General features: G+C 27.9%; 1 protein-coding gene across 4 annotated transcripts in view; it reads left to right on the top strand.

Moving 5' to 3' along the window:
* The window catches only part of LOC107441660 (unconventional myosin-Ie), a 153,934-nt gene that overhangs the window by 118,989 nt on the left and 9,017 nt on the right, over positions 1-25,928 (top strand). For all 4 annotated transcript variants that reach the window (XM_087165420.1, XM_087165421.1, XM_087165419.1 and 1 more), the window contains exons 12-23: positions 992-1,159; positions 2,548-2,721; positions 5,544-5,624; positions 6,411-6,496; positions 7,348-7,429; positions 8,846-8,952; positions 9,039-9,137; positions 10,251-10,395; positions 20,688-20,802; positions 21,486-21,655; positions 24,814-24,873; positions 25,717-25,802. In XM_087165420.1, the coding sequence (XP_087021546.1) occupies positions 992-1,159; positions 2,548-2,721; positions 5,544-5,624; positions 6,411-6,496; positions 7,348-7,429; positions 8,846-8,952; positions 9,039-9,137; positions 10,251-10,395; positions 20,688-20,802; positions 21,486-21,655; positions 24,814-24,873; positions 25,717-25,802 (1,373 nt within the window). The remainder of the gene's footprint in view (positions 1-991; positions 1,160-2,547; positions 2,722-5,543; positions 5,625-6,410; positions 6,497-7,347; positions 7,430-8,845; positions 8,953-9,038; positions 9,138-10,250; positions 10,396-20,687; positions 20,803-21,485; positions 21,656-24,813; positions 24,874-25,716; positions 25,803-25,928) is intronic.

Here is a 25,928-nt window from a genome sequence, read left to right as displayed (position 1 = left end):
TTTTTCTGCTTGAGTGTTTGTAGCCATTCTGATTATAATATTTGTAGTTGACAACCTGAGAAATCTGAGTTAAATTTACAAGATGGCATACCATAATTTTTCATTAAGTTCTAGTAAAGTGAAACCTCTCGGGAGCGACTACTCTCTATTCCACTGTAAAATGGTCGTTAATGGAGGTTGGTTGCTCTTAGGGGTTACCTTCGTTGACTTGAAAATTATATCGAAGGTACGTAATATTTTGTAAGCGATTTTAATTTTACTGAGTCTCGTTTTTTTTTTTTTTTGGTGCAAAAGTGCCACTTGTGCTGGCTTCACTGAAACCGGATAGATGAATAAAACTTACCGTCAATAAAAATGACCTCTAATTTTATGCATGAAAGCAAATTTACCACTTATGAATAATAGAACTATTTTAAATAAATAAACAATTATGTTTTTTGTTTTAAGTTTACGTTAAATTTTATATCATAAAAATGAGTCAACTTTAAAAAATGAGAACAGGTTTGTTTGCTTGTTATACTTAGTTTTTTCTAAAATAACTTTTTATTTCTAATTTAACTTTCAAATCTAAAAATAAATCATAGATATTATCGTCTTTAGTGCACTCTGACTGCAACATAAGGTTGTCAATCTCTCTCCGAAAGCATCAAAAAGACCTCTCTAAATAAGAATCTGACACAAATATTTTGATTGCATTTGAATCTACTTATTTGTTTTGGTAATATTTTTTGTGTATTTGACCTTTTTCACATTTGCTGCAGAAGATAGCCCAGTTGCTGGGGGAGCTTCCAAGATTTTCAACACAAAGTCTAAAGAAAAAATGCATCTGTGCATCCCAAAAGTGATCGTAAATAGAGGAGGTCACTACAAAAGGGTGGTCTTTCCTGGAGGTTTCACTGTAGTTAAAATTATAAATTTCAGCATTTTGAAGATTTTGTTTAAAAGTGCTTTTTAGTGTTGCCATATTAATAATTTTGTACCTGATTCTCAGGTTGTAAATTCTGCAATGAAAACTCCAATGACTGAACTAACTGTTGGAATTCTGGATATCTATGGATTTGAAATCTTCCAGAAAAATGGGTTTGAACAATTTTGCATCAACTATGTAAATGAAAAATTACAGCAGATATTTATAGAATTAACACTAAAAGCTGAACAGGTATAGTAGCTTTGATTTTATTTGTAGCCCATTTGTATAACATTTTAGATTGATTTCATTGTTAATATTTAAGAGAATTGTGTTTTCCAAATTCTGATACATATACAATTGGAAAAACCCCAAATAAACAAAAACATACTTTCCCTAGATAAACATACCTTTTTTTCAACGGATTGTGATTCTCCTCAAAGTACAGGAGATTGCCTCAAATTATGAAAAATGATCCCAATAGTTTGGTCAGGAGAGCTGTCAATAGTTTGGACCCCGTAATGTTAATTGTACTTTTTATATAATTTGCCATACCTTGAAAACTTTTTGAGCAAAATGAAATGTTAGCACACAATTATAAAATACACTTCTCTAAAAATTATTCCCTGCAAAAAATAACTTTCAATAATTATTTGTTACTTTATTTATCAATTTTCCTTAAATTTTGAATTGCTTAGTTTCATTTAAAATCATCATTTTAAAGGAAAGTTATTATATTGAAAAATGCAAAATTTGACGAGAAATTAATTGAATAGTTCCTGAAAAATCGAATGGTAAAAAAGTCAGATATTTAAAATTCTATTTATGAGACTTCTTAGTTTAAATATTTAAATTCCTTATTTTTATAGCATGCTAACTCATAATTTTCATGCTCTCTAATTACATCACTTAACTTTAAAAGAACAAGACAACAAATTAAATTTATTTAATAAATAAAAAAATTTAAAAAATATATTTATCATGTAGAGGATGATTCTTTCCAGGTGATAGAAAAATGATACACAATTATATTGTATTTAATGAACAATTAAATTTGGAACATTTTTTTATTAATTATAATTAAGAATTTAAATTATTCTGTTGCTACTTATTAATCATAATTTTGCATATTAACATGACATATGGCCCACATTAAGCCTTCTCCACCTTGTCAAATGTGATAAAATGGTAAATTTGGCGTATAAAATTGTGTTTTGGCGAATGATATTTTCCACTGGAAAGAAAAATATATAATTCAATCCTCAAGATAACGTCAAAATGAATTTTTCTGAACAAATCAGTATTTTTTATTCAATTACAGTACTTTGTGGTAGATGCGCTGCGTAATCAATTATTATTGGGTCCAAATAATATAAGCCTGAAACAAACTACCATAAAATACAGATTAAAAACCCCTTTAAGTAATTCTATGGCAAAAAAATTTTCTTAAAAAGTTGTTAAGATTTGCATAGCGAATGCTTTTGAAATTTGGATAATTTTCTGGCTAATAATTTCTAATTCTTAGCTCGTACTCTACATATCTTTTGTGTTCATTATTTTTACTAAGTTTGATATAAACATTTTTAGTTTAAATGTGATTATTTTTCCAGAAGTAATTTGAGTAATAATATCTGTTTCAGGAAGAGTATGTACAGGAGGGTATTAAATGGAATCCAATAGAATACTTCAATAATAAAATAGTGTGTGATCTCATCGAGAACAAGACTTCCCCTCCTGGAATAATGTCCATTGTGGATGATGTCTGTGCAACAATGCATGCTGTCAATGAAGGTTCCGATGCTCAGCTTCTGGGTGTAAGTATTTTCCTTTTTTTTGTGTACAAAATTCATTTTACAAAAGGAGCACAAGACTTGAGATATTCACTTTGAGATGAGATAGTGTGCTAGTACATTACCACCTAGGATAGTACACCATAGGTCAAAAAATATTTATTTAATAAATAATCTTTTTTTAAATTTTATATACTTTTTTTCTTGCAATTGGGTGGTCAGTGTGTTGACTATTATTTTAAGAAATAAGAGGTGCCTACCGCAACGATTTAGCTGTAATTATGATTTGATGAATTGTGAAAATTAAGGATTTCGGGAGTTTTTATAGTAATTTATTAAAAAAACATTTTTCCTTAGCTATCAATAGTTTTAAAATTTTGTTTGCAGCAAATATTCAAACCAAAAGTAACACTTAAGTGTTACTTTTTTTTTATTTAATAGTAAATTCAATGTCTAATATTATTAATCTTAGTTGTATACCTATGTTGAATTAAGTTGTAGAAACACCTTGGAATTGCACTAATTTGAATTTTTGTTAACATTATATGTACTGTAATTTTTATTATGGATAGCTAAAAAATTGGCACCTCTGGGAAAGAACCCCTATAAGTGTATTTGATGGTATAAATTTAATTTGCTTCAAAAAATATGAAAATGGTAATAAAAATTTGCATGTTACATGCCCTCAAAAAAAGTTCCCATTCTCAAGACTTGCCAGATGATCAGTGTACAATCGATATGCTGAATCTTATCCAAAAGTGAATTTCCCAAATTGTACTCTTTCCTTTTAGTTGTTTAAATTTTTGTGCTAATTGTACTATCAAAAGCCTATTCTGGTCACATAAAAGTTTGCACTTCATACATTATCTGGTCAAAAGCATCCAGACCCAGTGGTACTATACAGGCATATGATGTTAGTCTTCCTTAGGATCGTACTGACCATAGATATAAAAAAAAGCAATTGCCTCCTGGGCCCCAGCCAAAATGGTGGGCCTTCCTTAAAGGTGGGATCCTTGAACCCCTTGTGATTTTGAATCTTAAAAAATAATTTAATTTTAAAGCATATTTTATTATAATTTGTTTTAGTCTTGACATAATAGACAGGGGTGTGTCCAGACATTTTGTGAAAGGTCCGTTTTTGTAAAATTGTGAAAAAATTACTCGTAATTTGTGAATATGAAATAAACGTTAAGTCACATTCTTTCAACCAGGGTCCTTCTTTTGTGAATTTGTGCAAATAGGGTCCTGTTATTGCAAAAAACTTTTTCAAAGAGTTTTTAAATTGTAAAGAGATACAAGATTATGCTCAACACTGTAAAATTATAATAAAAAAAATTAAATTTTAAAAAATAAACAGCGATTGCTGCTACTAAATTAGAGATGCACCATAGAATTATATAGTATTTAGCCTATACTACTGAACGCAGAATATTAATTTCGGACGAATAAAGGAAGAAGCATCTGCCGAAGACAAAACGTTCGTTTACATCTGTCTTTCTTTCCCCTCACGCCCCTGGGAAGAATTTATTCGATTAACAAAACAATAATGAAGATAAACAAATTTGTGAAGGGTCCGATTAAAAGATAAATTATTTTGTGAAAGGTCCGTTTTCAAGTTAAAATATTTTGTGAAGGGTCCGTTTTGATGAAAAGATATTTTGTTGAGGGGTTCGTCAACGGGCCCAAATTTCTTAGAAACAGACCCCTGATCCCCTGAGGAAATATTTACTTGGAATTTTATGTAATGAATAAGTCTGAGGCTGCATAAGTGCTTCACAATTTTAATAACTATAGGGAACTGCATCTTCAGCCTAATGCATCAGCATAAAATTCCTAGTTTACAAACTTTTGAGTTTATTATCCTGAACCTCACCCGCAGACTTTTGAGACCTATGCCAAACCATGAAAAATACCTCCACATCATGATGATTTAAGTGGGTGTCAGGATACTTTTGTCCAGATAGTGCAGTAACCCCTAATTTTTCAAAAAAATAGTAATTTTGAATTTCTTAACCCCTTAACGATTGGTTAGTTTTCAAGAAAACGGTCATAAAAGTGCTTATTTTGCCATATACACGTATTTGATTAGTGCTGACATCTAGTTTAAAATAAACTAACTATCTACAATTACCTTAAAAATATAAATAATGGAATAAAATGTTTTCCGGGCAAAAAAATTCGTTAGTTTTATTCTTATTGGCGTGTTACTACTGAACACTCCAGCCTGGAAATTTTATGGGACCAAGAAGTAGAGGGTGAAACCTCACCTCGTCATTTTCATGGGAGCAAGAAAGAAGGGGTTAATGCAAAAGTAGGTGTGTTTTCTTTGAATAGGTGTTTCAATATCATAGGGTTAAAATCCTAATTCATCAAAAAAATACTATATGTTTGTGCAGAGAAGGTACATTTATGAGTAGGTTTCAAAATTCTATTCTTCTTTTTCTTATTAAATAAATTGGATGGATATGTCTATAGTTCAAAAAGGGATAATATATGTACCCTAAACTCAGATCACAATTGATCTTAAAGGGTTAATTTGAAAGTTTATTTTCATGATTTTGTGAGTGTCTTGTATTAATTAAAAAAAATTTAAAACTATTAAAAAAAGATTACTTTTTAATTAATTTAAATTTTATGTACGTTCTAATTTTATACTTTTCTTTATTTGCAATTATTGTCTTATCTTACTATCGTTTAAAAATTTATGTCTGAAAATTATTTTTTTTATGAAATAATTTAATCAAAACTTCAGAACACCTGAATTTTCAGTTGTGTTATTTACTTTTATTTATCATTAATTGCTGCAAAAAATTTGACTATTTGCACATATCATTGTATTATTTTAGAAATTATCTAAAGCTGTTGGTTCCCATGCTCACTTTCAAACATCTGGTATAGATTTTGCCATACATCACTATGCTGGTAAAGTAAGTTAAAATTTTTTGTTTTATTTATCGAACATTGGCTTAATATTTTCGATGTGGAATCTCATGTTATTTCACAGCTATTTAACTAACACTTTAAGTTATTGTCCATTAAATTTATATGCTTTTGTGGAGTTTAAATTTGTTTTTTGAAAATCTTTTTTTTTCCTTTTATTAATTTTTTATTTGTTATCTACGTTAATGAACTTATTGAGTTTAATGCATTTTACATTCATAATATCAAGTTTTATGCCAAAACTAAAGATGTCATTTCTACTGTAATTTTGTATTTACATTATAAAATAATTGTATTTAGAAACAGTTTTTCATATCAGTTTTGACTCAAAATATTTTTCTCAAAATTGCATTAGACTTAGTCTGAAAATTGTTGCTATAGTGTAAAATGTACTTTTTTAATTAAGTTTAAATCATAAATGTTAAGTTAAAAGAGATAGTCAGAAAATTACTAGCAATGAATCAAATCTTGTTATGAATTAAAAACACTTGTTAAAATAATTCTGTTTCAACAATTTAGTTCTCTAACCTACTTAAGTTTTTAAAAGAGTTGTTTCATAATTATTTTCTATACTTTTGATCCTTTTATTTAAAAATAATATCATTGGTTCTTAAAAAGTTTATATATCTTCCCATAAAGCGCATTACAATTCTTTAAGAGTATATTTGCTTACAATAATACATTAGAAATCGCTTGTTATTAATTATTTTTTGTTATGATATTCATTTTTATTGGTTAGTTGGTAACTTTTATTTTCTTTTGACATGTTTAAGGTCACCTATAACGTTGAAGGATTTTGTGAGAAAAACCGAGATGTGTTATTTACTGACATTATTCAAGTCATGCAAAGTAGTGAAAAGTATGTTATGTCTATTTTGTTTATTTGAATTTATTTACACTTTTAAAATTTGAAATATTTAATCAAAATTATTTTTACCAAAAAAGGATTTTCATTGTAAGCCTACCTAATCTATAAGATCTCTATTTTAAATTATTCTGACAATTATCAATAGAAATAACAAAAGTAATTAATAAAGTAAAGTGAACAGATCTAAAAAAAACATTTTTTCCCACAAATTACGAGGTGGGGTCTGTTATGGTCTCACGTTAAAATAAAGCTTTAAATTTCGAAATGATTTTTGAGCTGTAATTATCTATCTATCTCAAAATATATAATTATGAGGACTTATTTAGGAAGATGAACTATTGAAAGATATTTTTAAGGAAATATTAATTGAAAATTGGTCTATAAAAGACCTTGAGAAAATTAAACCACCTATAGTATTGTTGGTAAGGCATTAGGCCTATGTCCAAGAGGATGTGGTTTCGATACCCACCAGCCTAAGACTCCCCCAGTAGTAAGGGGTGCGTGTTAAATCTGTTGGGTCATGAAGTCCTCCACGTTACCATACATTAAAAAATCATACCTCTGGGGGTACTGAATTGGAGATTAATCGTTCTCCGCTTCAGGTCAAAATTACAATCCGTGGATGAATAAATGAAGACTACCTATAAAACAGGTTGTGAGATGTGTGTGGCTGAAGTCTTATTCTTGACCATTTATGGTGCCACTGAAAAACAAGAAACTCACCCTCTGCCTTAAATTCGCTTGGTTTCACCAAGCAGGCTTGCTGATAATGGCAGTGGCATTAAAAACAACAAACCACCCATTTAGTGATTTCTGTTTTTAATGCTATTGAATTTTTATAGTTCATTTATGAGAGAGCTATTTCCTGAAGATGTATCTGGGACTATACGAAGTAGACCAACCACTGCTGGCAGCAAAATAAAGGTAACACAACACCTACTTTAATTCTATTTCATGTTTGCTTAATTAAGTATTTACCATTTTGTCAATGTTTTTATTTAATTTAAATTATTTTTGCTCCACAACATAGGGATATCATAAGGAGTTTAGTTCTGTTCAAAAAACTAAGATAAAATGCAATTTTCAATTTTTTCTATTATTATTTTAATGGACAAACATTGCAGTTTGGAGATGAACCCTATTTTTTTATCAGATATTTTAATGCCTCTTTTTTGGATTTGAGATTTTTCTCTTTTTTTAAAAAATTCTTCCACAAACTCGGAAAGAGTTTGTGGAAGAATAACAACACTGTCTAAAAGTTTCTGTCATACACTTTTCAAAGAATGCAAAAAAAGATCAAATGAAACTTCAATTCCTTTTATTGATAAAGTGTAGAGGGAAGTTCTGTTGGCAATTTGGATGTCTTTATGTGTTTTATTAAGCATGTCATTCATTGATTAATATTAATACAAAGTTTTCAATTGTCTAATTTAACTGAGATTTTTAAGGCCAGTTTTGCTATCTAATTTTTTCACATGCTAAAAGTTTTATAGTTGTATTGGTGTATCATTTTATTAAATAAAATTTTTGTTACAAACATAAGACAATTTTAAAAAATATTCCAAATGCTGTTAATTTTTTGACTCACTGATCTATGACTAATTTATCATTCCTTTTTATACCAACTAGCAAATAAAAATTTCTTAATTTATATTCTGAAATTTGATACTTTTTTTCCCATGAAACAATATTTTACCAAAAATTATGTATTTGTTTAAATGCTTCTTCTTTGAAATGTTATGATGCTATTTTTTTATGTGGGATCGGATTGATGTTATTTGTTCAGCAATTTGAATTGAAACATGTTATGTTTAAACATTAGTTATGAATATTCAACTTCTTAAATTTATGATCTATTTTATTAATTGAAAAATTTAACTGTGAAGTATCAATTAAATTTATTTTTTTAAATTTATATAACAAAATATAATATATATTTTTGTTAATATTTATATTTTAATATGACGAAAAATAATACAGAAATCTGTATCTGTTATTACGGAAAATTAGCTTCCTGATTTTGGACTCTGTATATGTATAGAAATTTTGTGAGATACATCTAATTGAATTAATCACTTATTCTCAATAATCAAATAATTCTTTATATCTGTTTTCTAATGTTTTAAATAAAATTGAATATTGTTAAATAGATTTCCATTTATAATGACCAGTACAATACAGATGTCCTATAATAATGCATCAGAATTTATAATCTCTTATTTTAGTATGTATACTTTTATTTTGGAATTTCAATTACATTTTTTAACTTACTATATTTATGATTCTATTTGAATCAGTGGATGAAAAAGAAGTTTTTAATCAAGGGTGTTGTACTTTTAGACTCAAGCCAACCAACTAGTTGATGCTCTCATGAACTGTACACCACACTATATCAGATGCATAAAACCTAATGAGACCAAAAAACCACATGACTGGGAAGAAGACAGGTATTGGCTTATTTTATAATAAAACAATTTTTCTTCTTCTTTTTGACTGTTACGATATTTGACTCATTCAATGTTACCATTTGTAGGGTGAAACATCAAGTTGAATATTTAGGTTTAAAAGAAAATATAAGAGTTCGTAGAGCTGGGTATGCATATAGGAGACCTTTCAAAAAGTTCTTACATAGGTAAGTTTTACATTTGCACTTTATTTATTTTAAAAAATTTTATTTATATTTAAAATTTTCACATCATTTGTAAGTGGAATTCAAACTTTGTGTAGTTAATTTATTACTGTATATGTTTGAAACAACAATATTTGAGAATGAGTGTTAAAAAAAGACTTGAAGTTCTTCTTTAAAAAATAAAAAAAAGGTTTCATTTTTTTAAAAAAAGAATGTAAGCTCCTGAGGCAGTGTAAAGAAGTGAAATCGGTAGTTCTCCCGTTATTAATTGCTTTTTAAGTTTTGAATTTATTATTTATTTATATATTATTATTTATTTATTTGGCAAAATTTACAGTTTATATGTTTTATGTTTTTTATTTCTGTTTTAAATTAAAAACTTAATTGAAGTGAAATTACGGTATTTGTGCTTATATTTAAACATGTATGCTTTTCTCCTGTATACTCCTAGATTTAATATATCAAACACTATCTGTTAAACAAACTTATGTTTAGCATTTTGCTGTTAAAAAAAGTCTGATTAAATAGTTAAAAAGTTTGTGATCCAGGTTAAATTTTATGGTTATGGTTGAATTTAATTGAATCTTAGCATGCATATGTATTTAAATCAATGTAAGCATTTTAATCTTATGCTAAGTAGGATAATCATACTCTTGCTTTCTTTCTGTTTATATTGAATAATTTTCATTGATGTTATTTAAAGTTGATACAGTGATTGAGGCACTGAATGAGCTGTGATTAATGGTTAGCTACAGTTTCACTATCCAAGTGTTGAACCTCTGGGTTAAATTTTACTGAAATGTTTCAGCTATGCATTACTTTCTTATGAAATAACAGTGCTGTTATTGATGCAGGAGAGCCTGCAGCTTGGAAAGGCTGATCCACAGCGCTAAGAAAGTAATAGTTATTAAAAAGCCGCTTAATTTTGCCTAAAATGTTATGCTGGAATAATTATTTTCTGTGGGAATCATTAAAACTACAAAACTCACTTAGTTGTCTTCTTCAATATGCTTCCAAGTTGACTTGACATAAAAAATAATCATTTTTATACTAGTTTTTACAGATATTTATTAGTTTATTTTGTCAATTTTATGTAAACTTATTTTTTCCTTTTAGGTATGCCATTTTAACTAAAGAGACATGGCCTTCTTGGAATGGTGATGTTAAGCAAGGAGTTGTCCACATATTGAACAGTGTAAATATGGATAATGATAACTATCAACTTGGGAAAACCAAAATTTTTATCAAGGCCCCAGAATCGGTAAAATATAACGTTATTAATTTTACGCTCCTTGAAAATAGTTTTGACTCGCTCCTTTGTCGGTTAACTCTATAAAATCGTAATTTTTCACCCAAAACTGGCAAGTTTTTTTTTTTTTTTTGTTAAATTGGTCACGATTAAAGCTTTAAGAAATGACATTATTTGTATCCATACAAAGTTTGTGTCAACTATAGGGTTATTCCTTTATTAAGGAACATCATATTTGCAGACTTTAAAAGAATTTAATAGGGTTAAGAAACGATTCTAATAATTTATTTGAAAATGAGTCTTGGTGTGATAACGATAAAGTAAATTTATAAAGATCAAAAAAGTTACAGAATTCAATAACAGTACAGGACCCGTTGTCCGGAAATCAGAAAACCTGAAAACCCAAAAACAGGAACGAAATTCGATACATTTTCCTGCCATTTTTAAAAATTTTTTCCCTCATAAGATTTTAGGATTTTTCTTTCCTTTTTGAAAGTTGTTTACCTTACCATCATTTTGGAAATAATCATTAGTGTATTACTTCATCGTTTTTTCTTCTTTTTAAGATTATTTTCAAATTTTTTTTTAGTTGGGTTTAACAATAAAAAAAAACTGCTTTTTGTAGCGATTCAGAAAACCGGAAAAATCAATTATCCGGAATAGTGATGGTCCCGATCGTTCCGGATAATCGGTTCCCTACTGTACTTGGATTAATTTGTGATAATGATATGATTCCAGAAATCAAACTCCCCCTTTTTTTGCAATACAAAAAGTAATGGGATCAAAAAACAAAATTTAACAGTGTATAAAATTGTGATTTGATCAACGGTTATCTATGGATCAAACACTCGGACTGTGTCCCAAAAACATGAAAAGATGCAAATCACCTGAGAGAGAAAACATTAAGAACCAGTTTTGCTCGAATCAGAGTGGGAGATGTGTGGCAAAAAAAGATTTAATCATGAAATCCAAAACTAAATTTTAAAAAAGGACATTTATTTTACTATGTATAAAAATCTAATGATGGTGGCGCAATTTTCCATTGGTGTCCGTGCATTTTTATTGGTCGGAAAATCACGTGGTAGGATCCAGTTTTTCCTCATTGATTTACATATTGTTTGGGTTGCCATAAGCATTTAATTAATGAAAGTCATAAAGATATTGTTTTTCTATAAATATTTTTGTATCCCTAATTTAAAGTTATTTAAGCGCAGAGAGCTCGTCGCACTTTACTATACTCAATACTCAAAGTTATTTTCTTGTACTGTATTATTATTCTTTTATTTCAAGAGTTTAAAACTAAAATAATTGTTGTTTTTTATAATTATTATAATGTACTTCTGCACTACTTTTTAAGATAAAGTTATTTAGAAAGGTGGTCTAATATTGTTAACTGTTTTGCTTACAATTTTGTGCAAATAACATTAATATATTGTTATAAATTAAAGATCTGTTAAATGATTTAGAACTTAACGATCAGATTCATGTACAGTAAGATGCAAGCAAAAATAGTGTTTAATATATCTGCCCTTTTGATAAGCAAAAATATTAAATTATGATTGTGAACTCATCAAATTTTTGAACAATATAATGTTATAACAAAGTAAATGTTATTTTAAAAAAATGATTACTTATAAAAATTACTTCTGTTCATCAATAGATCTAAATATTTTCAATACTAATAGATAATAATATTTGGATGTGGGAAGTGGAGGCACAAGCATAAGCGAACAGAGTTCCTTTTAGAACATATATGTAAAGTGAATAGTTTTAACTTAGGTAGAAAAACTGTTTTCTGCCAAGAAACAATCATTATTGCGAAGCAATCATCGGGGTTGCTGAGCGGCAACGAACAGGGGGTTAGCCCCTTGTAAATTGTATAAAATTAAAAAGAATCCAATGGTTGGGACACGCAGAAAGATTGGGGGACAACAGGTGCACACAAAATGTCTTTAATAGTCAATGAAAACGTCCGAGAAAGGGACAGATTGATGACATTGAGAGAGACCTCAAGACCTTGAAAATAAAAAACTATAAAGCAAAATCGCGAGGCAGGCGGGTTTAGAGTAGAATTGTTAGGGAGCACAACAAAGACTGTAGTACTAGGGATAGGACACCTATTCTAATTTTTAGTTACTTAAGAATTTAAGAAAAATAAATTTAACTTATGTAAGTTGTAATAAGTGTAAATTACTTACTTACTAACTCCCTGGACCCATAGAACTGCTCAATTTTTTTTAAAACTGAGTTACATGCTTTTAAAGTCTGAAAATGCAATGTTCCTAAATGGTGGAACTGCCCTAGAGTGCCTAGAGTATTATTATTTCATCCCTTTAAGGGACTTCTTATTTTGGTTGAAGATGTGGCCACTATCTGATTCAAATTATACTTAATAAAAATCTAAATTTACATTTAACGATTTGTACATTATTTCCTGGAAACTCAACTGTTATATTCATTCAATATTGGCCTAAATGAACATTTATATATACCACTATCAACTATACGGCTAATGACGGGGAAGCAAAGTCTTCCCTCATCATAAACTGGTGCCTTAAGACGGGGAAACGTATCCTGTAAGAATATTTACATCCATCATGTATCATCCCTATTCCTATTTACATCCTGTTTGAAACTCCAGCCGGTGTTCTCTAATCTCCAAGATCCTGATCCAGCTTGTGTCCAAAGATCCTAAGATCCAGCGCAGCCTACCAGTGCATGTTTTTAGAAGAAAAACGAGTCTTCTGTGCTTCTCATAATATTATTCCAAAAGATTGAAATCAATTTCTACAGTGTTCCTCACCTCTTCAAAAGTGTTCGGGTCGGTTCCAAGAGAAGTATTGCAGTGGTGTGTTTTTCAAAAAAAAGAAAAGAAAATGTGTCAACGTATCACAAAACGGAAATGAAGATAAACTGTGTGTGTGTCACTCTCAACAGTGAATATTTTTTTCTCTCTTTCACATCAAAATCAGAGAGAAATTTTTTTACACAAACTGCAGTGCTTTTTTTTTTTGCAGTAAAATTTTTTTTAAATTAACACAATTAGATTCTTGCATTATTAAGTGCTTTTCAATTTCTAACTGATTATTTTACAGATTCAGTACTTAATATTTTCAATGCATAACATTTTTTAAAGCAATTATTTCTTATTCTCATTAAAAATTTTTGGAATTAATTTTCATTTAATATGAATATCTTATATTCTATTTATTTTAATGATTACAATTTATTATTACTGTTATATTTTCATTTTTAAAATTGATTATTTTTCTTAACTTGATATTTTAATTGGTATAACTATTTTTCATTTATATATATCTATATATAATTTTAAGTTATCTGATTATTAAATGTGTCTAAACGTAAAACAATATAAACTTTCATATTCAACCCTTTGCTGGTGATCCAACCACATCAAAGTTTTTCTTTCTTCAATTAGAAGATTATGTTAAGATAAATTCTTTAGATGAAGAACAAGCTATTGCAACTTATAGATCTTTAATCTCAGGCAATGCTTTAAAATTTTATATCGAAGAACCTTCATTGGTTAAAATGAAAACACTGACTGAAATAAAACAAAAATTTTTGGATTTTTTTAGACAAGACGATAATTCATCTATTTTTGCTTTGAATAATATTTTGTTGAAACCTCAGGAAACAATAAGATCCTTAGCTCATAGGATAAACATAACTTTCAATAAAGTGTATCCTAATTTAAGTGATTCAGATGCAATTGATACTTTAAAGTACACGCATCTAATGGGAGCTCTTCCTCGTGATATTAAGGTCACAATTTTGAAAGAAAATATTAAAAGTTATGAGAATGCTGTTGAAAGAGCACAACAACTTCAGAATATAGACTCTGCTATTAACAATCAATTTAAAGGTAATGATGAGATCTTAAATCTAAATTCGGAAATTTCAAATTTAAAAGAGCAGATAAACAATATTGTTTCAAATAATAATGATAATAAAAATAAATGTGATGGAAATAAAAGACAATTTGAAAACAAAAATAGGAATTTTAAATCGAAAACTTATTCGAATAATAGTAATTATCGTAAAGCCCCTTATCATAATAACCAACATACCTTTCGGCAGAATTTTTGTGTTTTCTGTGGCAAGCATGGTCACATTATGAAATTTTGTAGAGAATTTTTGAATATTTCTCAATCAAATGTGCAAACTAATCTGCATAATAAAAATTTTCAAACTCGAAGGAACTTTAGAAGCAATAGATTTTATCCTAATAGAAGTTACCAAAATAATAGAGATCACTCGTATAATAATCCTAACTATAATGGTACTTATAATAACGATAATAGACAACAAACTTATCCAAATCCTAATGCCCCCACTTTTAACCCTAATTTAAACTAAATTTTAGCTCAAATAAGGCTGATGCATTTGAGTTATCACCTAATATTTTGTCATCAGCTAATAATAAGTCGAGCATTAATGAAAAGAAAGATAATTTTACCCAAACAGTTAATAAAATAAAAATGCAAAATGAATGTTTTACTCAAACTAATGAATTTAATGAAATTCTTGCAAATGTACACAATGAAATACCTAAACTACCCCTCATTAATGTACAACTTAAAGATTATTCTGCCCCATTTCTGATTGATTCAGGCTCTTCTCTTTCAATAATTTCTAATGAAACATTTAATAAACTTAAACATAACATTAAATATAAATATATTTCACGTTCAGTTTCAATTAGTACTATAAACTCTAAGGTTTCATTTTTAAGTTGTATTCAAATCTCATTTAAAATTAACAACAAGCTATACAAACATACACTTTTTGTTACACATTTAGATAATTCAGTTTTTGAAGGGATATTGGGATATGATTTTATGCTAATGCATAACATTCAATTGTCACCTAAGGGCAATTTTATAACAATTAATGGCGAAAAAGTACCATTAATAGGACAAAAACAATGTACGGATAATGTAGACATTGATTTTGATGGAGATATTGTGTCGGATATTTGTGGCGAGATTCATAATGTAAATAAACAAAATGTAAACAAACAAAATTTGGACACTAAACAAAATGGTCAAGCTGTACTAAATCATAAAATTTTGTTGAATCCTGAAGAATATATTTATGCTAAAGTATAGTTAAGAATCCTTTGAATACTAACGTAATTTTTGAACCAAGTATAGACTATAAAAATATTGAAATTTATTCTTCAGTACATAACTTAGATCAAGTTAAAAATTTTCATGGATTCTATAACAAAAAGAATAAGTACTATGCTTGTAATATTTTTCTTAAAAATAAATCTGAAGAGACTTTACATTTAAATAAAGGACAAGCTATCTGTCAAATGTATCCTATAGATACTATCCAAGATTATGACTATTCAAAATTAAATTTAAATGATTCTATTGCCAATAATCAAGAACTAGACCAAACTAAAAGACAGGAATTTTTAAATTTAATTGTACCAACAAAAGATATTGTGGACTTAAGAAAAAGGGAATTGAAAGAAGATGATTTCCAGCTAGGTCATCTTGATGAAGCAAAACAAAAGCAATTAAAACATTTATTGTTAGAAAATTATCAAGTCTTTTCAAAATCTTTAAAGACACTCGGGCACACAGATAAAGTAATACCTGAAATTTCTTTTATTCATGATTATCCTATTCGCACTTTGCCCTTTCCTGTGCCTCAAGCTCTTCAACAAGAGACACTTAAGCAATTGCATGAAATGGTCGAAGCAGGATTGATCGAAAGGTGTGCAACACAGTGGTCTTGCCCAATGCTTTTGGTTAAGAAAAAGAATACTAATGACCCCAAACAAAAACAAAAATTTAGATTAGCTTTAGACTTACGATTAATTAACAGCATTGTTAAACATTCGGCTTACCCACTTCCTAAGATTCAAAATATCATTCTAAATTTATCTAATTATAAATTCTTTTCATCATATGATCTTCCTAGTGCTTTTTGGCAGTTGAACCTCCCTGAAGAATACCAAGATAAACTAGCATTTACAACCCCTTGGGGAACTTTTAAAAATAAAAGATTAGTTTTTGGCTTAAAAACAGCTTCTGCAACTTTTCAGGCCCTTATGGATTCAATAATTGAGGAAACTCGACTAGAGGGAATTTTCGCGTACCAAGATGATATAGTCATTGCAAGTAATTCTTTTGAGGAAACGGTAGAAAAACTAAAAGTTCTCATTTCTGTTTTAACTAAATATAATATAACTCTATCACCAAGTAAATGTAAATTTCACCTTCAAGAAATTGATTATTTAGGATTTAAAATATCAGAACAGAAAGTTTTACCAATTGAATCAAACATCATTAAAATTACATCTTTTCCTATTCCAAAAACTAAACGACAACTTAAGAAATTCATTGGTGTTTGTGGATATTATAGAAATTTAATACCATGTTATGCTAAGCAAATTCAACCGCTAATTGATTTGACCTCTCCTAAAGTTAAATTCAAATGGACTCAAGAACATCAGAATGTTTTTAATTCTCTACAAGAGATATTTTTCAATAAACCATTCATAAGACTCCCACAATGGGATAAAGATTTTATTTTAAATACAGATGGTTCAAATTTTGCTATTTCTGGTGTACTTTTACAGGAATTTGATGGTAAAATGTCTCCTGTGTCATATTTTTCCAAAACACTTAAAAATGCAGAAAGAAAGTACCCTGCCATCAAAATCGAATTAATGGCTATAGTAAAATCAGTTTTGGCTTTTAAACATTATCTGTATAATAGACATTTTATTATTTTATCTGATAGTAAACCCCTTAAACATTATAAGAAAACTTCTTCTCCCATGGACTTAACAACTAGATGGTTAATTCAGCTAAGCGAATATTCTTTTACTTTTAAGCACATTTCTGGAGTTAAAAATGTTTTGGCAGATTATTTTAGTAGATTAGAACAAGAACCTCCCCAACAGGATATATGTAGTAACCCTCAATTACTTCAAGTGAATGATGAAATATTTCCATTTATTGAAAACTCTAATGATGATGAACAAAATTATGTAAATAATACCAATGTAAACAAAGACCCCCTTTTGGAAATTTCTAATCATACATTTTTAATTGAACAAAAATTGGATAAAAATATCAAGAAAATTTATAGCAATATTGAAAACAAACAATTTACTAATTCCAATCAACATTACTTTATTGATTCTGACACTAAATTATTAATGTATGTACATATGGAAAATGATAGAGAATTTCCACTTATTGTTGTTCCTAAATCCTTAATATCTAAAGTTCTTGCAATAATTCATCTTCCACATTTTGGAATTAAGAAAACTTACCAATTTTTAAAATGTAGATATTTTTGGTATGGTATGTATTCAGATACAGAAAATTTTGTTAAATCTTGTCCCAAATGTATGGAAAATAAACATCATAGAATACCTCACGCTCCTTTACAAAATAATTTTATTCCCAAAAGACCATCTGAATTTGTTTCTTTAGACATAGTAGGACCTTTTTCTAATCAACAATATATCTTAACTCTTATTGATCATTTCAGCAAACATTTAGAACTTTTTACATTAACAAAAATTACTACCGAAGCTGCCACTGATTGTCTTTTTGCATATATTTGCACTTATGGCAGACCTGATATGATTTTAACAGATTTAGGTACTCAATTTACATCAGAAATATTTGAATATTTTTCAAAATCATTAGGAATTAAAATGAATCACACTACTTGTGCACATCCAGCCGCTAATTCTGTTAGTGAACGAATTAATACCAGCATAAAATCAACAATTAATTCTTTAATGAAAGATGGCATAAATTTTAAAAATGCAGCAAGAATTCATAAAAACTTGTATAATGGTGCTAAGCATCGCACAACTGGATATTCACCTAATGTAATACATTTCGGTCGAAATTTGTCATTAATTTTTTATACTTATAATCCCGATATTCAAGTACAACAAATAGATAAAGGTCATTATTTGGATAAAATTCTTTCGGATTTAAATAAAATGTATGATAGAACTTATGAAAATATTGCAGACGCCCAATGCAAGCAAAACAAAAGTAATAATGAAAAATCAAAACTCAGATGCTTAAAACCTAATGATATTGTGTATATTAAATCAAGGGATAAATATAACAAAAAGTTTTTTGGTCCTTACAAGGTAATTAAAAAGCATACTGATGTAACATATTCAATTCAAATGTTAGATAATCATCATGGTAGGATTTTTAAAATACATATTGATAGATTATTATTAATGAATAAAAGAAAGGAACATTTAAATGATAACGATAATGTCTCTAGGAATAATGATATTTATAAATCTCATTACAATTTGAGGAATAGAATTGTTTAAAAATAATTTTTTGATTTTGTGAATGAAAGTTATCTGATTTTTTCAGTCTTTCCTGCTGTAAAGGCAGTAACATTTTGTTTACAAATATAAAGTAAAACATTTTTTCCATTCATATAAATATATTTTTATTTCAAGTGTATTTTCAATTTATATATTTACTATTTTTGCATTTCAAGTTATATATTTTTTTAGTTTTCATATGTGATAATGAAAACAAAGACTTAAATAAGTTGCAATCACAGTAAAATTTTGGTGTAAAGATATTTTGTGCAGTTAAAATATGAAGAACTGTATAATTGATTAAATATTCAAGCAATATAAATATTTACATGAAAGAAATAGTTTACTCTAAGAACTCATCAAATTTTTATATTTCAATCTTTAACCCTTATGCACAATGGATGCTAACACAAAGCATTCTAGGATTAGTTGGTAAATAATGAATATTTTTTTGAAGTATTTTATAGGATATGTAATTCATAAATAATACTTGTATTTATATATATAATTGAATTTCAACCACATGCTCACATTTAACAGGTACTATAGTACATTATAAATAATTTTGATATCTATATTGATTAAACTATCTCATTGTTGCTGTTGTTTTGCATGGAGGCATCTGTGCGGAATGATTTATGGTGATTTTCTTTACTAGGGCCCAGGTAATTAAATTCATTAAGTGACATAGAGATAAATTTTTTTCTTACAATGTAAATAAACATATGAATAATTAATTCAATGGTAATAATTTTTTTAAATACAACAACTGTAAAGATTACATGGATTCTAAGTTGTAATAATGTAACAACAATATTTTTATTAACAATATTGGACATGTTACTCAGTCCTAAATTTTTTTAAATGTGAATTGAAATAAGATAATATATTTATACTTTCCTGTGCATGAGAAAAGGGTTATTTAATACAAGTAATACACACCAAAATACTACTTTTTGATTTAAATAAGAATTCACATAAATTTGTTGGCGACTCGTGATCGCCAAGGTGTTCTTTTAAACCCATGTGTATATGCTAGTTGGCTTTGTTTTTGGCTATGATATATTATGATAAATCGCCAAATTTTGGATCTCCTACCCATACTCTTTCTCTGTCCGTTGAGAATAAATATATTCACTTTGAATTTCTAAATTGGTGAGGCTGGGACCCCTTTGGGGGCCTCCCAGTCTTAATTTTCTAACGGTCAGAAATGTTGTTCTGGCTTTATGATCTCTCAATAGAGAGTATTATTATTTCATCCCTTTAAGGGACTTCTTATTTTGGTTGAAGATGTGGCCACTATCTGATTCAAATTATACTTAATAAAAATCTAAATTTACATTCAACGATTTGTACATTATTTCCTGGAAACTCAACTGTTATATTCATTCAATATTGGCCTAAATGAACATTTATATATACCACTATCAACTATACGGCTAATGACGGGGAAGCAAAGTTCTCCCCTCATCATAGTGGAACTGCCCTAGAGTAAATGAAAGGATTTTGAAACTTTGTTGTTTTTTTTTCTCTCTCCATAATTAACTACAATATTTCATTTTCACCAGAAATAACCTTTTTAATTATATATTTTTTTCGTCAATCGGTTGTTTTTAAAATCAAGCAATCAGTATCATGCGTACTCAACTCAAAAGATATTAGCATCAAAATATAAATTTTTTTAAATCACTTTCTTAGAAATCAACCAAGTTTTAATCTTCTATCATGCAAATTTTGTATGGTTAAGCATATCACTATTTTAAAAGGCTCTGATTATGAGGTTTTAAAATGTGTCAACTATTATGCGGAAAGTTGTGTGTCAGATGGGAATCCTGTTACCATAGAAATCAAGCTTTTAGTGAGTCCAGATTTTTTTTTTTCCAAGAGTGTCCAAGAATTTTATGATTAAAAAAATTGCTTATAGTTTTTCTAACATATTTTTTAGTTGTTTTTGCTTGAAGAAATGAGAGAAAGGAAATATGATGCCTATGCCAGAGTTATTCAGAAAGCATTTCGCCAGTACTTTGCCAAGAAGCAATACCAGAAGCTGAAAGAAGAAGGTTACTATCTCAGACTAGGCTTCTTATCTTTTCTTCCAACTAATTTTAAATTCTGCATATTTAAGTAACTATATCATTCTGGTTACTTACTAAGAAGAAAGTTTTCTTAATGTCAAGAAAACTTTATCTTTAATATCGAAATGCTTGAAAATTATTGTTATAATACAAAATTAATTTATTTTAGTAGTTGTTAAAGTGCTAATTTTTTTTGTTGTCCAAGTTTCAAAAATGTTTTTTACAAAAAATTCTTAATATATAACTTTAAAATGTTTGACTGCTTAAAAACGGCATTCAATTTTAAATCTTACTCTTGTTTTATTAACTATTATTATTGTAAATATGTAGCTATTTTGCGTCAATATTGAAACTCTTAAAATTGTTTCTCGTTTAATGCTATGTTAGAAAGCCAGAAAAAGTTTTCAAAAATTCGCAGCAAATGTTTCATTTTAAAATGTCATATAGTTTCAATGTAAAACTGTTCTATAAAAATATTTTTTGTACATTTTATAATAAATTGAAATATAAACTGTTAACAAGTAGAATAAAATTTAAACTGAACGTTTTAAAAGAATTAAATATTTTTTGCTGAACATTTAACTTAAATTTTTACCTGTGCATAAAATTAATGTTTAAGAAAACTAATTTTGCTTTTAATTACATTAAAAATAAAATGTTTGTTCCAGCATCTGATCTTTTGGTGGGTAAAAAAGAAAGACGAAGATACAGCTTGAATAGGAACTTTGTTGGGGATTATATTGGATTAGATAATAATCCTGCCCTCAGAGCTTTAATTGGAAAAAGAGAACGTATTGAATTTGCCGAAACCATCAACAAATATGACAGAAGGTTCAAAGTAAGTTAACATCTTTCTTTCTTCCCTAGTTTTACTATATTCTTTCTACACATTTCTTCTTTATTGGCTCTACTTCTTAATTTCAAGAAATGGCTTCATTCCTTTGCTCAGAGTTTTCTCTGAGCATCTCTACTTTCGGCAACCACCTTCCAATTTAGTTTAGAATCTTAAGTGCTTTTAAATCTTTATACATAAATGCATTACTAATGTACAGTGCACCACAAAAACGGGCCACCCTAAACAGCTTTTGATTTAATGATCGAATGTTCATGTTCCAGGACTCATTCTTCATGGTTCAAGAGGGTGACCTCAAATGGGCTAATTAATTAGTGCAGAAGATATTATAAGTTACAAAATCAGACACAAAAACGTACTTTCTCTGCATAAACATATATTTTTTTGACCAATTTGGATTTCTGACTCCCAAAATATAGAAGCCGCAATCTGGAAAAAATGGTTCCAAAAGTTTGGTTAGAAGAGCAATCCTTATAAGATTCATTTTTCAAAAGATAATTCCATGCAAAAAAAAATACATTTTCATTAATATTTATTATTTTAGTTGTTAATAGTAGAGAAATTTTTTAATTGTAAAGTATCAAACTTTTTACATCATTTAAAATTACGTAATCTTGCATAGCAAAATACAAAATTTGAGCAAAATCGGTTGAAAAGTTCATGAGAAATCGAATTTCAAATGTATGACTTCTTTAAAGTTCAATTTCTCTGGAACTGTTCTACCAATTTCACTCAAATTTTTAGTTTGACGTGTAAAATTACCTACCTTAAAATGTAAGAAACTGTATACCTTACAATAATTTTTTTTTTTTAATAAATAGCTACTATACTATAAGTAATTTTTTGCATGGAATTACCTTTTGGATAAATAAATTTTATAATTGTTTGCAATAAGTAAAATTAATATTAAGGTGTCCAAACTTAGGATCGCACTCCTGACAAAACTATCACGACCATATTTCGCAGTTTGCTGCTACCCACTATATTCTGGGGTTCGGAAATCCGAATTTGTTGAGAAAAAAAGGTTTGTTTATTCAGAAAAAATATGTTTTTGTGTCTAGTTTCGTAACTTAAAATATCTTGTGTACTAAATAATTAGCATATTTAAGGTCACCCACTCGAACTATTAAGAATGAGTCCTAGAACATGAAGATCCGATCATTAGAGCAAAAGCCATTCAGGGCGGTCGATTTTTCTTGTACAACTAGACCCAAGAACAGACCAGAACTATTTATTATAATCTCTTTTTCAGAATCTTTGTTGAAAAAAACTGTAGTTATCATTTCCTTCTGATTAGCCCATTAAATTCTTTGCATCTTTATGTATATTAGTGCACATCAGTTTCTTTATATATATTTTAGGTTTGATCTCTTTCCTTAAGGACTGTTTACAATTTAAATTAATAAAAAATATTAAAATCTGAAAGTAATATAAAGAAATAAATAGCTTTATTATGAATTGATGTGTATTAAAAATAAAATGTGACAGTACCTTAAACATAATTCAAAATTAATTAAATCTGACTCCTATTAATTCAAAACATTAACAATTTAATAATTAAAAATAAAGTTTACAAGGAAAAAAAAATTCAAAATAAAAAGTAATATTTTTAAAAACTACGTTTTAGTAGTGGAGAATAATAATTAAGAAAAAAATTGAAAAACGAAAAACGTGGGGCGCATGAAATACATAACAGTAAAACAGTAATGTTATATTAGTGTGTGTATGTGTGCTCTTGAGAATATGTGTATGTATATCAGTAATTGTAATTGTATCTGAATGTGGAATATGCTTTTGTATATGCATATGTATGTGGATGTATATGTAGCTGTGCATGTGTATGAGTAAGAAAATGTGTATATGTATGTGTATGTTATGTATTTCATGCGCCCCACGTTTTTCGTTTTTCAATTTTTTTCTTAATTATTATTCTCCACTACTAAAACGTGGTTTTTAAAAATATTACTTTTTATTTTGAATTTTTTTATTTTGAATTTTTTTATTTTAAACTATGATTTTTTTAATTTTTATTTTATATTTTTAAAAAATTGTTATTTTTTAATTATTATTCTTCACTACAAAAAACGTGGTTTTTAAAAATATATGTTTTTATTTAGATTATTTTTCTTAGTCAAGAGTAGTCAAGACTACTACAAGACCACCACTAAAGTAATAGAACTTTTATTTTAAATTAGGGATACAAAAATCTTTATAGAAGAACAATACCTTTACGACTTTCATTAGCTTTATGCTGATGACAACCAAAACAATCTGGAAATGAATGAGGAAAAACTGGATCCTACCACGTGATTTTTCAGCCAATAAAAATACTTCGACAACAAAAATCTTTTCACCTGACACGTAATAATTTGAAATAATGGAATCGACAACAAAAGACAATCTCGAAAATAATTTTTTTTTAAATTTTAATTTACTTTGCATGTCTTTTTTCTCTTCATTTTCATGCATTGTCATCCAATTCTGAACTGTGTGCTAAATTTGAAGTTTGTAGCTAGTCGGGAAGTTAGTTTAAAATCGATTACAAAATTCCACCCGGACAGACATACACGAAGGCAAGTTTATATAAACGTGGTAAAAAAAGGAATTGCTTCTCAACAAAGAAAAAAAAGCAACACTCCAAAAATATGTCTTCATGACGATTATAAAACACTTCATATGAATTTAGAAATACTTAAGTTTTCTATAAAGCAGGGAAGTGTTATCGTCTTGCCTTTCTTTCATTCACGAGAGAACCGGGAACATAAATGGTTGGCTATGTTGAACTCCTACGAACTATTATAGGCTATAGTGTTTTTCCTACTGCTGGTTGTGGATGATGTTATTTTTTATAGATATTTTTCTAGTTTTTTAGGCTTTGTTTATATAAAGCAAAAAAGTATAGCAGAACTCCTGTGATGCATTCTTTTTTTTTTTCCGTAATATAAAATATATAGTTTACCTTGAATATATTTCCTGACTATTCCTTGAATATATAGATATGAAGGAAATCTAGACCTTGAATCTATTTCCTATATTTGAATATGATTCATTGAGATAATGTTTATATTACAACTTTAATACTTTAAGTGATATTAATCGAAAAACATTTATGTGTGTATTAAAACACTCTATTTTATTTTCAGGTAACAAAGCGAGACTTGATTTTGACATCAAAATATTTATATTTAATAGGCAGAGAAAAGGTATTTTTCTTCTTCCATAAAAATGTACTTCATCTAATTATGTAGATTTATGTTTTAAATTTTGTTAACATTTTCGCATTTAGATCGACATAATAGACTAATATTTTTTTTAAAAAATGAATATAAACCTCTAAGTTTTGATCCCAAAATCAATTTGGACTTCAATTGTTGCTTTTCTCTACATCAAGCCTGTTTCCTTTTAATGGGGATAATATTTATGCATTTAAATTGTTATGATTGGCTTTTGTTGTGATGAATGTTTAATTAGTTACAGTTGAAATGTAAATCATAACTAATTAAATTTTTATCGTTACAAATCGAGCAAAATAACACTTATAACTTTCATTGATACCTAAACTGAAAAAGAAAAACAAATTGAAAGATGTAAAATTAAATGTTTCTAAAATAAAAGAAATTGAAACCAAAAATGAAGGTATTCAGCTGCTTTGGTGTAGTTGACTTCCAATATCTTTGATAATGAATTAGATGCTAAAGAAAACTCAAAGTTGTTTTTTTTTTATTATTATTATTTTTTTTTTAGCAAGAAAATTATCTATAGTTGCAAAATTATATTCTTTGCTAAATTTATAATAGTACAAAAATGTGTTTATCCTTTATAATATAGCATTGCATTCTTTCAGAAGTTACAGTTCATTTCTCATTGATATTATTTTATTTATTTATTTTTTTTGGTGCCTGAAGGTTGCAATTTGTTTCTGATTCCTTATAATGAATTAATATCATTTTAAAGTAATAGTGTGTATTTCTTTTTCTATATGTATAAAAGTAAAATTAACAATAAGGCATTGAAATAAAATTGAATTACCTTTATATTATTTGTAGGTAAAGAAAGGTCCAGAAAAAGGGTATTACAAAGAAGTTGTGAAAAGAAAAATTGAAGTAGAAAATATTACTCATCTTTCTTTAAGGTGTGTATCAATTTTTAGATTAGCTCTTTATTTTAAGTGAAAAAAAAACACAAATAAGACTATATAAACAGCAATATTGAAATACAGAAGAAAAAAAGGAGATAAAATGTATTTACTCCTTAAGGA

The sequence above is a fragment of the Parasteatoda tepidariorum genome, chromosome 6 (genome assembly GCF_982258835.1).
Source record: "Parasteatoda tepidariorum strain Cologne lab strain chromosome 6, Ptep-v5.0, whole genome shotgun sequence".
NCBI lineage: Eukaryota > Metazoa > Arthropoda > Arachnida > Araneae > Theridiidae > Parasteatoda > Parasteatoda tepidariorum.
Note: the sequence above shows the minus strand (reverse complement) of the source record. Positions and strands in the feature narration are given on the sequence as shown.